The sequence below is a fragment of the Vanellus vanellus genome (genome assembly GCF_965231255.1).
Source record: "Vanellus vanellus genome assembly, chromosome: 5".
Classification (NCBI taxonomy): Eukaryota; Metazoa; Chordata; class Aves; order Charadriiformes; family Charadriidae; genus Vanellus; species Vanellus vanellus.
Genome location: NC_138910.1, coordinates 31,279,468 through 31,294,775, shown reverse-complemented (window position 1 = coordinate 31,294,775; position 15,308 = coordinate 31,279,468). Strand labels below are relative to the sequence as shown.

The following is a 15,308-nucleotide window of genomic DNA, read 5'->3' as shown; positions in this document are numbered from 1 at the left end:
GAACAAATCTTTCATTTAGTATGAGCCTATTCTATGAGGAATAAGAACAATAAAATAAATATAAATCCATCAAATAGTACCTGTGCTAAGAAATACTTAGGAGTAATTTTCCTTTACAATCCACATACAAGTGTAGGCTTTTTGTGGTTTATGTGTTTGAAACAGAATATCAGCTTTCTTCTCTGTATAATGTAAAAGCTGAATACTATACTATATTATAGTTCAAGTTTTACTTGTACCTTCATGCTAATCATTTAGGTCCTAGTCTGAGCCACTCTGTTGACAGCTGAACTTTACCTTCAAAGCACAAGCTAGAAAATAGGCTAAAACCCATTAAGTTACCTGACCTAGCTCCACACACTCCAGGCTTCATAAAGTCAGCAGTTGCTTGGCATCAAGCTGTAATCCTAATAGGGAAAGCTGAACTCAAGGTACCTACTAATAGCATCTGCCCAGATCACTGAAGCCTGTCTCAGAAGGCTCTCTACTGATCCCCCTTCCTTGTTTTGACCACACCGGAGGCTGCTGTAGACAGGAATGATGGACTCAAGGGTGAGCTCCACATGACTGGCTATTTGTAGGGTGCACTGGACCTGCAGTACCCCTGTGCTCATATCCCAAACAGTTTTCTGAAGCCCAGACCCATGCCTGAACTTGTTTACCCACAACAGACAAAAGCAAGTTTGGGCTTAACTAAAGAAACATTGCATGGAACATGGATGAAGCGCTCATTGTAACCATCACTTGGGAGTTTATCAGAATCTGTCATCAGAATCAAATGAAAAAAATTTCTTACATCCATCAGTTAAACATGTGCTTATCATTCATACCCCCGCCCCCCCCCAAGAAAAAACTGTGAACAGAAATAAAATGAAGCCTTCCTTAGTTCAGTTTTTATTTTTTCCTTTATGTACCCCGGCTCAGGAGATTCTGATCTGGAGTCAGATTTCCCACTGCAAAACGATCGCCTTCCCTTTGTCTCTGTTGTCAGACATGGAATTGTGCTGCCCTCTTCCGGAAGATCAGGAAACAAGAACCTACATGGCAATACACATAATAACGTATGATGTAATTTCATGCAGTTTCTACAAATCAGAGCATTAGAAGGCAAGATTGGAGAGGAAAGAAAAGCCAGTTGAAATACTACCTGGTGGACCAAGACAGCATAGCTAACAGGTGTACAGTACCATCTACTTGGAAGAAAACTTATGAAGGCCAACCCCTCCAATGCCAAAGATACCTTTCCTACCTTGACATCACTGCCCTTCAGACACGGCTTCTCATGGTTAAGAATTTGGAGTATTTCTGCTTTCAGATTGGCAGGACTCAAGTAAAGCTGTAATTGCTCTCAAGAATCTAAGCAAATACTTCATAGGAACATTGCTCATCCATGTTGGTAAGAACTTCAATAGAATATGCTGCAAGTCCTCATCCTCACTATTCTTCTACACCCTTTGAAAACTGCCTTTTCACAGCATGGACAGAGACACTACATTGGAAATCCACATTGAAGGCAAACTTCCTACAGCCATATTTTAAAGTACAATGTAGGATGTAATACACTGTGGTGAAGATTTTAATTTTTCTATTTTGACAGAATATTCCAGACTCCTTAAAAAGGTTAAGGAAATAAAAGCAACCCCCAAAACACAGTAAAGATACTGGCACACTTGGACTGCATAAATACTAGACAGTTTCAGTAGATGAGATATCTTTAATCCAGCGGTAGTTCGACTTGAAAATTAGAGTCTCATTACCTAACCAACTGGAAGATGCGTTTGAGGTAGGACTTTATCTCTCTTACAGCCTCCTGTAGTAATCGTCGATTAGCTCCTACTCCAACATAGGTCATTCTGTAGACAGCTACTAGTGTTTCCACCAGCTTGCCCAATGGATGGAGAGGAGTATCACAAGCCTGAGGTGAAAGATATTAATTGGCTAGTCAGATAGGTCAGTGCCAGACACAAAAAATGGAATTCAAGAGAGATGGGTCAGAGATCCAACAACAGACTTTGAAAAAAGTTATTACAAATACATCAAGAAGTGAGCTATATTCAGTAAATTGCCATTTGGATTATAAAATTTATGTATTAGCTGAATACAGCTCAGAGGAGTCAAGACAGTACAAGAACTTGTGTTACTACTTAGACAAGTCATCTGTACAGTACTATTAAAATCAACAAGCAATAATTAGCAAGTATTTCAAGATGCTTTGCTGTGATCCAGTGTATAAGAATGTCATGGTAACTAAGCAGAAACTGACTTTAAGGTAGTATCCATTAGGTATATAGTGATTTTAGTCTTAGTTGTGGATTTTATTCAATAAATTAGGAAGTTATAAGCAAATATGAATGAATACAACATGGATTACAGGAGTGCAAATATGGAAGGAATTAAGGAAAGCTATTACAGAGTGAGGTTGACATCATGCCTTACCAACAAGCATTTGAGAGTCACAATACCTTTATCAAATATTTTTTTATATTTTCATATTTTTCCAGGGTGAAGGCACCAATGTGTTGCGGAATGAACTCCAAACTTTCCAGTGTCTGAGTATGTGAGCGGCTCAATAATTCTGGGCTGCAGTTATAAAAAGACAAAGACATTGTACAGATAAATTATTAGACACAATGTAGGGAAAAAAAAAAACTTGAAGGTAACAACTGAACTAATTTCAGATATCAGTATGCCCCCAAAAGGGTTTACAGGGCAGACTATTAAGAGTTCTGAGTTTGTTTAGGATTTGTTGTTGTTGTTTTAACTCAACTTTTACAGTTAAGAGTTTCTAGCCTATAGTGTGATTCCAGTTTCTTTCTCAATACTTTCTTCATCTTGCTGACCACATTCTTTAGGAACCAACCTGTCCCTGTGTTGCCGTCGGTTGGTGGTCAGAGCCACGGCAATGTTGTCCCAAGCCTTCCATCTGTCCCCCTGGCCTGGGATCTCACAACCAAGCTGGTTCCAGCATTCTTCAAATACTGCCTTCCATTTCTCATCGGGAGGTACTGCCAGGATGCCAAGTTTCCGCCTAATAAATGACCCGTTAGTCAAAAAAAATCAAACAGTCATGAAACAACATGTTCAGCTATGAAAACCACCTATGGCTAACATCAATCTAATATCTCATACTATTTTACTGAAAGCTGATATACTCAAGTCCCTACTGTGAACCAAGTTTATGATTAAGAATAAATCTAAAATCTACCATTTTATTAATGCCTTGACTTTCAACACCTTTAAAAAGAATTTACAAAAAAAGTTATACCTATCCTTAAGTTGTTTTTTTTTTTCCTTGCTAACTAGCATACATTAATCCAAGTAAAATATTATGATGTTGCAAGACTAAAATGTTTTTAATACCTACATGTGGTAACAACTATGAATGTTATTACATTAGACAAATCAATCTTACTCTTTCTTATAGTATTCCAAGAAATGCTTTGTTTAAACACAAAAAGGACTAGTTTGATTTCCAAGAAAACAGGACATACTGCACTTAACTGAGCTTATCCTCACCATTGGTATTCATTCAGAAGGCTCAGGACACATTCACATAGTAAAGACCTAGTGCAAAAATGTCCCAAATATCTCACTCTCCTGGAACACACAGAAAGCGTAGCTACACAGATAGATACCAAGAATGGATATATAGTTTCTGCCCCTAAAGTAGTATCTACATATGATGTTGCATGCCATGTTAGGGATGTGGTGGTAGAGAGTAAAACCAGCTCAGGCATCTTTTCACTGACAGCCAATGCTCAGGGATCTTCTAGAGCCAAAGGAAAGCTAAGAACTGATGTTCTCCCTATATATATCTATATATCTCAGACATATAATGAAATTTAGGGCTTTGAGAAACTTTCATAAAGCAAATAAATGCTGTCAGGGTTAACAGTTCTATCTTGATTTAAATCAAGTGTCAGAAATCATCAGACCTTTCATTAATATTTTTCTGCCACATTTGAGATGAGAACTAGGAACACGGATATTTCCCCATGCTTCCAGTTTCACAGAGCAGAAAAAGTAGGCTCTAAGCCTTTTCACAAATTATACCAGAAGATTTTCAACTTCAAGAGAGCCTGAAAAGGGTAGATGAAACCCTTATTTCACAAGCAATCTTCACAAATATGTACATGCATTTATTCATAGACTCCCTACTGGGGTAAAAAGCAGACAGCTGCTAAGGTTGCAAGTGTTCAGTTCAGCAGGGAGGCCTGCTTAACTTTGCATCCTGTTGTAGGTGTCAGCACTGTCAAAAGAAATTACCAGTGAATGCTTCAGGAAGCATACTGAGAAGTAATCTAGGTAAAAACATTAGAGTTGTGTTTCCCATTTAAATCTGAAATTCAAGAGGATGCTTCAAAGCTATTGAATCCTGTACAACAATTACTACTATTGTAAACCAGTACACAGTGCTACCAAATACTGAAATTTCACCAACTCTTTAAATTTACTTAAGTTTCTTCTACTCAAAGATATCTCAGTTATGACTTCAAATAAACATGTGTTTTTCCCCGGAGATAATTAAGCAAATTGACCCAATGCCTAAACCACAACAGCTATAAATAGGGTTATATGGATACTTTTCAAAATTATCTTTGCCTAGGTGTTAAAATGCTCTCTTTTGCAGTTCAGCAGATTTTTCTACCGCTTTCTTACCCATTGTTTGGAAGAGGTGTGGTAACCAGCTAATTCTGTCCAAATGTACTCCTACTGGCATTATTAAATGACACATTGAATTAATTAAATTTATCAACAGAATAACTGGCAGAAGGCAGAGAGGTTTGTGATTGACTCGATGGCTCAAATGTAACTCAGTCTTCCTCAGTACCTCTAAAGCTGTGAACTCATGTTCTAATAGTCAGGTCAGATACTAAAAAAGAATTGGAGACTGCTATAGGACAGTAGTAGCATGTCGGCTATCTTCTAATTTTATGCTGTTGCTTTAATTACTACTTGAATACGCAAGTAAGAACATCTATAAAGAAGATTTTTATCTTAGTTTATTTCCTAAGCAGGAAGGAAGAGGAATGAGTAAGGAAAAATGTTTTCAAAAGCTCAGTTTCTTTGGAAAAAATATTTTTAACTGGCCTTAGAAAAATACAATAGTTATGTTCTGAAGTATTACTGAACCATATAAGAAATTATTTCTTATTCAACACTCACAATGCTTTAGGTTTGTCCTTCTCATTCTCATACAAGCTAGGTTTGAAGTAGGTTCCTGTGATTTTTATCCCAGATCCCCATTCTCCACTGAAGAGACCTTCAATATAATCTCCATTTGGCAAGGTCAGTGTTCCCTTGAGAGAAGAGAATAAAAAAAATTTAACAGAAATCCATTGGGAACCAAATTACAAGAAAAGAGACTCTTTTTTAGATGGTAACAATTCACAAGTGACAATTGTAATACCAACCTTTCCACTCAGAGTCCAGTTGTCTGAAAATTCCCCCTCATAGACTGTATCGTCCTCAGAAAGCAGAATTCCAGTTCCCTACAAAAAGAATCATAAAGAACACAAAACAGTAATTATAATAGAAGGCCAGACCACAGATCTAAAGATACACTGAAAAACCTGTTACTAGTTCTTAGCAAATAGTCTTTTTTTTAAAAGCAGTTTCTGAAGCAGTCCTAGGTGAAACAGAGCAGGGATTATAAAGACTGCTTAAAAAGCCAGGACAATAGAAGGTTAGAAGACCAGGAGGTTTACGCAGCCTAACATATACTTAATCTACCCCAAAAAGCTACCACACTTAAGAGGAAAAGTCACTATAGCACAGTCTGGTGTTCAACTCACCATCATTTTGTTTGTGCTGAAGGCTCCTTCATAATACAGTCCAAACTGAGTCACTACAACACCATTGCCTTGGCAAAGATCATCTTGCCACATTCCCATATACTTTTCTCCTCTGAAGAAAAAAGAAATAGGAAGAAAACAGTCCAAGTAGTACACTTATATCCTTTCTTTGACTTTACTGCGATATTTGACCATTACAGAAACAATTAGAAAAAGAGTCGTAAAGCACTTGCTTCAGGTCTGTCAACCTAGTTTCACTAGCTTCATGGAAATAAAGACTTTTTTTGATATAAATAAACTATAATGAACTTCCTTTCACAATTCACATTACAAATGGGCCATGTCCAAACAAACTGTTCCCGATGAACAATGCTGAAACAATGCTGAAGCCTAGTTAAGCTCAATTTCTATCCAAAGGAACCTGAGCAGTAACTACAGCACACAAGAAACAGGGAAACTTGTTAGCTGATCTGCGTCGGCTTTATCTAAGATTAAGTTGCATATGAAAGGGGATCTTCAGCTTCATCAGGCACCTACCTGATATATTTAACACTTTAGAAAAGATGCAAGAAGCTTATTTAAGTCAATTTTTTTTTTGCCAAAGCCTTTGATTTCTTTACCTAAACTCAGATGACTCAAATTGAGAGGATAATAAATGAAACAAACCAAGCTGTTCAACCTGGGGCGTAGGAGGGAGACCTACGAAGTCATACATGACATTTTGAAAATATTAGAGCACAAAAAACTGTAAGGAAACAGATCACATTGTTGAAAGTTTCTGGACAATAGCCAAACAAAGGTCATGCCATAAAAAAAAAAAAATAGACAATGGAAGATTTCTCACAAGTAAACATCAGCCTCTTTCACACTACTGTTTAAAATAAATTTTTGTGAGTTTAAGTCCACAGAGGTCAGGCTAGAGAGTTTGAAACTAAGTGCAAGTCCAAAATATATTGAAACAAACTTTTTTCCAGTTCTGAAAAAGAACACGATGTTTTCACCATAGAAGTAATTAAAAAACCCTTTAACTCATCAAGGAATTTTTTTAAATTTTCTTTTGGAGGGAAACTAATGACTGATTTACTAGGACTCTGTTTATTACATAGCATTTTTCTTCTAGTACCTAGATCATAATAAAGAGAGCAAGCTCAGCTATTAATCTAAATTCAGGGGTATCTTCCAGCTGATTGGACCCTGGTCTGATCCATCATGCCAGCTAAAGGCATCTGTTGGGTGAAGGGTTCTTAAAGAGACAGATGCAGCATACTCAGTTACAAAGATGGAAACATAACAGAGTAGAAGTCCCACTTGCTCAAATGACTGGTTTGCAATAATGACAGCAAGTTATAAAGTGTCTGCAGCTATTCCTTATTTGTCTAGAAGAATAAAAAGCGAAGAAAAGAAATCCTTAGGCTGCAAACATATGCACATATCCTTCCCTAGGACCAGAAAGAAAACTACCATGAGGGCAGCTCACTCATATTTGAGTAACTCTAGAACAAAAAGCAAATGCCACAATCCTCCCCCACCATGAACTGCCACTGCATTTACAAATGGCAGAGGTGAGAGGATCTGCAAGGAAAGCTGCCATCTCTTTAGTTTGTCCTAGGTAACTAAATGAATAAATAAAGTATGTGGAGACATCTTGACACTAGAGTATAAGAATAACCAACACCATTGAACAAGACTAGATGCAAAAGTGACATCAGGAAATATCTATAGATGCTAAAATAGCTGCTTCTGAAAAATATACACATACAAACTCCCACACGCCCCCTTCACCTCCAGACTTTTTATCGTTCTCCTTTATAAGTGGGCTTTCAGTTCAGTTAAACCAAAAGCAGTTTTCTTACGTTCTCGCCAAAAGCTCTCTTTTCAGGAAAAACCAGCATTAAATTGGTGACTGAAAAAACAAAATACACTGATCTGTGCTCAGACAATATTTATTTAGTGAACATTTAGCGCAATTCCGTTTCTGAGACCATCATTTCACTAATATGCCCCGAGAGAAAGCATCTTCCTTCCCCTGCATTTACAGAGTAAGTCAATGGAAAACCTGTGCATGAGCTGAAATTTACTTAGTCCTGTATATCCAGTCACTGAACAACTCAGTCTTATAGGCCCAAGATGAAAGAATACTCCTCACATGACATCCATAAAACTTTCAGCACTCACACAACAAGATACCTCAATAAGAGATGATATTCAGTGCTAGTCTTCAGGCAGGAGTATGATAGGAAACCAAGGCAGAAAAAAAACAAAGCAAAACAAAACCTCCCACATTTACTCCAGAAGCAGCACCAAAAACCAGTCTCTAGACCCAGTTCTTTAGATCATCAACCCAGAAAGCCTAGTATAAAGAAGAAAAAAATAAAAAATAGAGATGCACTACTACTGCTACTAACAGATCAAATCCTTTCCTACTCTTTTTGCAATTGTATGACATACCAGTGTTTAAGGATTTGTAGAACTGAAGCATTACCTTGTGATATCATCAAAAACTCCATAACCACTCTTCTTATCCATTGTCCACTGTCCAATGAACATACTGGGAGAGGAAGAGGTCAGCTTCCCACTGCGTAGCAGACCATGACCATGACGCATGTTATCCTGAAAACACCCTTCATACACCTCACCAGTAGCATAGCTATAATGAAAAAGACAATAAGATTCCCAGAATCAACTTTTCTGTTGTGGGTTTGGGGTTTTTTTGGTTGCTTTGTCAAGTGTGGGTTTGTATTTTTTTTTTTCCTCCTCAGAACAGATCAACCCTCTCTTTTCCCTTCTAGAAATTACAACATTACAGCCACACCAAGCAGGAACTATAGTAAAAGTATATCTGGGATAAAAGTGAGCCTTTAATACAAATCTTTTGATGCTCTTGTTTTAAAGCCACTCTCTCCCTAACAAGCAAGGCCATTAGAGGTTATATTTATCTCTCAGAAGAAAGAATCCTCTATTACTGAAAGGTGGTACCAACATTAGGATACATATTAACAATAGAACACTGTACAAGTATGCGTTGTGAGCAATCTACCAAAAGCAAAGCAGAAAATAAGCCATGCTAACTATAATCACAAGTCTAAAATGTAACAAAATAGCTACATACAGAGGCTTGGTAAGCAGTGTGCCAGAGCATCAGCCCTGCCCTCCCTTCTGCAATGACAGCAACACAAATGCTACTTGTTACCTGTAAACTCCATGCCCACACATTTTGCCTTCCTTCCAGTACCCCACGTAATGGTCATCCTTATTCAGTGCTTTGTTTGGCACTCTGTATTCACCATACCTATCAATGCACAAACATGGAACACAAGCAGCTATAATGCTAATGCATTTCATTAAAAACAGGAGCAGATACATATCACAGACCCATTCTAAAATCAGAATGTTCTGTATCATTTTTAGCATATCTCTTCAACTACAGCAGTTACAGAATTATTCTTTATTATTCTTTTAAAGAAAAGCAGGAATTCCAGCATCACAAGGTCAATTTAGTCCATACTGCTTTTCTCCTGTTCTATTGTGGCATTTTGTAAGCATTCCCCTCTCTACCACACTGCAGCATTCTTCTCAGCTTTCTAAAGGCCACAAGTCTTCTCACATCCTAAGACTGCTTCTGTCTTTGTTGTCTTCTTTAGGTCTTTATAATTCAAGCACACCTTTGTTCCAGGGAAAGATAACATATTGCTAAAGAGAGTATTTTTAAAAAAGATGCTAGCTTGCAATTATGCTCAAACAGTGGCACAGAATTGTTCACAATTTCAGTATGCCTGACAAGAATGAGACACACAACTCCTTTTTGGTGATTTTAATCTTCTGAGGAGATTAAAACCCAGTTATGGAGGTTTTCCTGAGAGCATGGCTACCCCAACAAGACATTACTGTTGTTAAGTGTTGAGACTATAGCATGCCTGCTGAAATACAAATATATGCATTTGATAATCCTAGCAATTACAGCTAAATACCAATCATTTTTTTTTCTGATGGGGATTTGTTTGCAGTATTTCCGTCTCCAACAACCCTAAAATCACCAGGATTAGTTACACTTACTATTAGTTACAAACTACCAAAGCTCTAATCCGGATTTATAGTTTGACATTATACCAATAGCTAACATGCATTTTAAAAAGCTGTCTGCAGCCAGACCACATTCCAATTTCCCCTCCAACTCAATACTTTGAAAATATATCTGGAAGCCATATTTTTATCCTGCCCAGTACAGACATGTCTGCTCACAAGATTCATACAAAAATTATTCTGAAAGAAGTTAACCTTTTAGCCTCAATAGTGCCCTAAGCAGATTCTTAGCAATGAAATCCATAGATTAATTCAAAGCTGTATAATAAATTGTTACTTTCAAGTGGTCTTATTTGTTTCACCAGAGAACTTGATAATGTCTAGGATTTCCATTCATCCTATTTTCAAACTCCTCTGTACTAGTTATTTTAAACATCAGGGTCACATAATCTCATTAGTTTTATTTTCATCACCCAAACTCTGAAGTCTCAAGTCAAGATTTTGTTGTCTCCTTCTTGAATTATTAAATCTTTGCTCTACCAGAAATACAGCAAGGAAAACATTAGAGAAGATGCATCACTACGTTGTGTGAGAGGCATTGCATTTTCTAGAAGGATTAAAAAAAAAAAACCCACAATATCAGAACTTTTGAAAGAACATTGCAACACAAAGTTAATAGTTACCTATACAGCTGGAAGTTGAATGCAGACTTTTCAATTGGCTTCCTCTGCTTAGGAGTTTACACCCACCCACCTACCCATTCTTTCCCTTCACCTGTTTTACCATTTCTTTCCTCCATCCTATGGCTGATTACTCAAATCAGTTTCAGATTTTATGAAAGAGCAAGTTTTTAATCACACGGTTGCAGAGTCTGTTGTGCATACAACTAGCATAGCTCTGGCTAAATGAGAGATTATCCATATATCAACACATAGATATATCTTGTTAACACACATAATCATGAGTCAGTAAGATTCATTGCCAAACCTTTAATTAAAAGAGTTTTGGGTTTATGTCCTACAACAAAAGGTATTTCTTGCCCTCTGGCCCTACAAGTAGTGAGAGGATCTTACCCATCCTCCAGCCCAGTCCGGAAAGTCCCAGAGTACATTCTTCCATCTGCCCACTTTAGGATCCCTCTGGAAAAAAACACAAAGCCATACATGTGTATTAGATAACTAGTTCACTTTGCACTTTCCATATAACTTCTGTGAGTGAGCCTACTTATTGATACAGCAACCACCTAATTTTGTTTTCAACTGTTAAAGTTCGTATTCTTTTACCTGCCATGGGGTTTTCCCGAAAGCCATCTCCCATCATAAACAGCATCCTTAAATCGAGGGTCCTTATAGAAGGTGTATTTGGCACTGCGAGAAATAGGAGGTTCCTGTCTTGGCACATTCCCACCAGCTCCATATAGAATTAAGTCAGAAGTCCCTTTAAGGGCCTGATCCACTGCTTGGCTTATTGCCCTCAGCCACTTGGTCTGAAATAGAAAGTATTTCATCACAGAATTTGACTAACATCTGTCTTTGCACTGAATCTCATCCTTACAGCAACTACAATGATCTCCTTTGCACTCCTCAGTGGTGTTGTAAACTGGAGTACTGCTACAGTCAAGCACAGCGTACAGTCAACCTGCATACCGAGTTGTACGAAGACTTCATTCTTGGTGAATATTTAAGGCAATACTTCTATTTGGTTTCACAGTAGGAAAGAAAAACTCATTCATATCACTGAAGCCATGCAAAATTTGTAGATGTGCCTACCTTTTCCTGTGGCGTTGAAGAAACAAGAACAAACTGTTCTTCTGGTGTTGTGATTTTCAATCCATTCCTACATGGTGGAGGGGGAGAAAGTATTTTAATCTAGTGAAATTTCAACCTGAAAAAGGCAAGGCTTCTTAGAGCATGAATATTATATCTTCCCTCCCCCAACTCAGCTAGAATTCACTTTAAGTCAAAACTGAAAAGAAACGGCAAGAAAGACTACTTGCTTTCCTCTTGATTACCTTGTTCTTTCTTATGTTTATACAACTTTTTTTTTTTTTAAGACGTAGAAATACAATACTTTTTCTGAAACAAGAAAGAAGGGTAGACATGATTTCATCCAGCCTATTCCACACCTGGTTTACAATAACTGGTTACCAAATGCTCATCCTCCCTCCCAAGATATCTGACTATTTCAGCATCAGAAGCAAGAATACTCACACATTACCAGCTTCTTCTGAAAGAGCTTCTACCCACAGTGTAGACAAGGGAAAAATATGGTGCGTTGAGAACTGTGGGCAAGAAGGAGGAGAAGGGAAATTTCACTGGGTCCTGATCCATCACCCCTGCCCCATGCTTTTTCTGAAAAGTTTTTTTCCTTTCTTTGAGGACTAGGGAAAACTGAGCATTACAGGTTCCTTATATGCACCTCGCTCCAAGAAACAGCCAGCAGAAATCATGCCGGTTACAGGGCAACAGCAATCAAACATTAAAAAAAAAACCAAAACCAAACAAAAACTACAGTTTCAAATTTATTTGTAAACATGAAAACAAAAAAATAACTTTGAAGTGTTGAAGCAACATTGCAGTGAATGGTGCAAAAACTTCTCTTCACTATATGAAAAATATGTCATGTTGTTTGAAGCAGGGAAAAGCTTTTGTTCCTGGATATAAGCTGGCTTACCTGAGCATGTACCAGAGCATCATTGAAGAGGATGAACCAGTTTACAGAAAATCTTCCAGCATGCTGTAGGGACAACCCCCGATTACTGCTTTCACAGATTAAACGACGCTCTGGCCTCCGCAAGGAATCCTACAGGAAGGGTTAAAAACGAAGTTACAGAAGCTTACTCCTCACTGACTGTGACTTAAGGTCAGTGCTCTTTGCCTTTTATAGTAAAGGCCCAACCTTTCTAAAGGTAAGAGTACTGCAGCAACATGAATTAGAAAAATGAGAAGCGCAACTAGGACATTAGCATCAGTAATAGAGTATAACGCTAACAGCAAGAGATTCAAGCTGCTAATGGACTGACAATTGTCATTATACCGTCATTTTCCCAGGAAAGGTCTTCCAGAAGCCAAGTGTGTATTCTGCTTCTTTCCTTCTTCTGCTAAGGTGGACAGCAAGGCTCTCATAACAAGAACTACAATCCTGTAGCTTCTGGTATTCTGGAGATGCCTACAGGGCACAAAGTAAGACAGACCTGAGAGTGTTTCTGAACACCTGTGCCAACAACACTAAGCAAGCTGCAATGCAACTGCTCATTTTATTAAATCAGCACCAAACGCATGACAGTTGGTCTGGTTAATAAAGTAACAGTGAAGGCTAAGTTATTTTCTTGGTCACATTTTCTGTTGGTGTGCTAGGAGTTTTTAAAATCACAAAAGTTCCATGATTGTTAACAGGAGAATGAGTAATATACAATTACATGATCTACCTCCTTGCAGCTTAACAAGCTGTAGCAAAAGTAGTGCTAATAATTGCAGGAGTAATAATTTAAATGACTATATTGGAATAAACGTACAAGTAGTTATTGTTCCTGTTTAGTCATCTTCTATTTCAAAAGAATGCAATTATTACATCTAAATGGGTGGTAAAAGTCTACCTAATATATATGTAGTATTTTCAGTAGAGTATTACAGCCAAGGATAGCTACAGTAATGATGCCAGATGGAACTGAAAAGCAACAGGCAAACATCAAAATAATGTATTTGCAATTAAGCACTCAGGCACACAAACAAGTACTGGCAGGGTAACAAGTTTCTACCTGTCATGTGATCTGTGCAGGTGTGGAGTAAGATTGCACAAATAAATGTGCATGATCTTCCCTGCAGCAAATACAAGTCCGAGGTAGCTTCTCTGAGGACTATACTATTTCTAATTACCTGTTATTTGCTTCACACAGTTACTTCCGAGCCGTAAGTTTCACGTGCATATTTATTCAGATATAGATAACAAAACCAGCTTACCACTTCAAAACACGTGGCAAGCTTTAGCAATGTTCTAGCATAATTATGAAGCCGTCCAAATGGCATGAAAAATAGAGCATTCAGAACTTCCACTAGCTGGAGGTTTTCCTCATTCTTCTCAGACAGTTTCTGTAGTAGCTCCTGGTTTTTACTCAAGAAGTCTCTAAATGATGGGACCGTTGGGGAACAGAGGGAGGAGAGAAGAAAAAAAGACAGCAAGATATCAGTGAAGTTTTATGTAAATGAGCTCAGAATGCCCCTTTTTGGATTATCATAAATCAATAAAAATTATAAAAGGAAATGCATGCTGTTTATTAATCTATTCCCAATTTAGTTTAAGGAAGTACAGTAATACAGACACGTAGCGCTCTAACAACTGCAACACAGGACTTTTTTACTTCTACTCTCACATGCTCAGTTATTAAACTGGTTGAAGAAAGTTGACTAAGCTGCCCCACTTGGAGAGTAACAAATTGTCTTTTTCCCCTTTAACACTTGATTAGTAAAAAAGCTAACAGGTGGAATGACTTCCCCATTACTGTTAGAGTAGCAAGTTGACTAACACTGCTACTAACACTGTTGATTCAGACAAGAAGGCCTGAAAGAGTCTTATCTTTGCTCCAATGCAATTCCCTAAATATATCCAAATAATCTCGTCCCCACCCCTGCTGTTCAAGGCAACTGACCAGTTTTTCCCCTAACTAGAAAAATTACATCCTACCTCAAAGAAAGGCAGGAAATCTGTTCAATCCTCAGTCTGATTTCCAAGAGGGAGAACTAATCTAGTTCAGAGAAGAAGAGGGAAATGATTCTGAAGACAATGTATTAGAACACAAACCCGGGATTTCTTCATTAAAAGGAAAACAAACCTACTTCTCCCTCTCCTTCACCATATCTGTGCGCACACGTGTGCTGGCACGTATGACACATTTGCATTAAAACACATCCAGCTGGGAAGCATTGAAACCACAAGCTGCAAGAATCAGGTGATATTGAGAAAGCAGGCCCCAGGGACAGCAAAACAGATCAGAGAATTGCACAGCAGGGTCCCTAAGAATTCTACATGATTAGTAAGATGCCATTTCACACATCAAAATAACATACCTTGTTCAAGTCTGCTAATGATATTTAAGAACTCTCTTGTTCAACAAGCCTTAGGAATAAAGTCTTCTTTAGAGAGAAGACCATATTTCTTAAATTTAACCATCTGGATGGCTTGCATTTTTAAAGTGCTTTGAGATCCTCACATGGAGGTCTCTCTGTAGAAAAGTGTCAAATAATAACAGATTCATAACACTGAGTATAGCTCATCTGCTCTTTCAGAGGAAATGCTCAAAAACCTGCCAACAATAGAGACCTCGATTGAAGCTAGCTCTTTTTTAAAGTTGGGACTACTTCTAATGCATGTGTATCGCAGAATATCCGTAAGAGATAGGCTGACAGCATTAACCACTGACTTAAGAGAGTACCCCTTGAGAAGGGGGCAGAGGGGAAATTCATCATTATCAAAGATATTCTTGACTTCCCTTTGCCA

At 37.8% G+C, this 15,308-nt stretch overlaps 1 protein-coding gene across 1 annotated transcript in view; it reads right to left on the bottom strand.

The window, feature by feature from the left end:
• Positions 1 to 15,308, bottom strand: part of ALS2 (alsin Rho guanine nucleotide exchange factor ALS2) — a 42,490-nt gene that overhangs the window by 6,261 nt on the left and 20,921 nt on the right. The window contains exons 13-28 of the mRNA XM_082484638.1: positions 13,775 to 13,937; positions 12,852 to 12,983; positions 12,489 to 12,617; positions 12,026 to 12,096; positions 11,585 to 11,651; positions 11,099 to 11,301; positions 10,889 to 10,954; positions 8,986 to 9,084; positions 8,278 to 8,442; positions 5,796 to 5,907; positions 5,415 to 5,492; positions 5,167 to 5,300; positions 2,861 to 3,028; positions 2,463 to 2,580; positions 1,758 to 1,915; positions 915 to 1,037 (exon numbers count right to left, since the gene is read on the bottom strand). Coding sequence (XP_082340764.1) covers positions 915 to 1,037; positions 1,758 to 1,915; positions 2,463 to 2,580; positions 2,861 to 3,028; positions 5,167 to 5,300; positions 5,415 to 5,492; positions 5,796 to 5,907; positions 8,278 to 8,442; positions 8,986 to 9,084; positions 10,889 to 10,954; positions 11,099 to 11,301; positions 11,585 to 11,651; positions 12,026 to 12,096; positions 12,489 to 12,617; positions 12,852 to 12,983; positions 13,775 to 13,937 — 1,986 coding nt within the window. The remainder of the gene's footprint in view (positions 1 to 914; positions 1,038 to 1,757; positions 1,916 to 2,462; positions 2,581 to 2,860; positions 3,029 to 5,166; positions 5,301 to 5,414; positions 5,493 to 5,795; positions 5,908 to 8,277; positions 8,443 to 8,985; positions 9,085 to 10,888; positions 10,955 to 11,098; positions 11,302 to 11,584; positions 11,652 to 12,025; positions 12,097 to 12,488; positions 12,618 to 12,851; positions 12,984 to 13,774; positions 13,938 to 15,308) is intronic.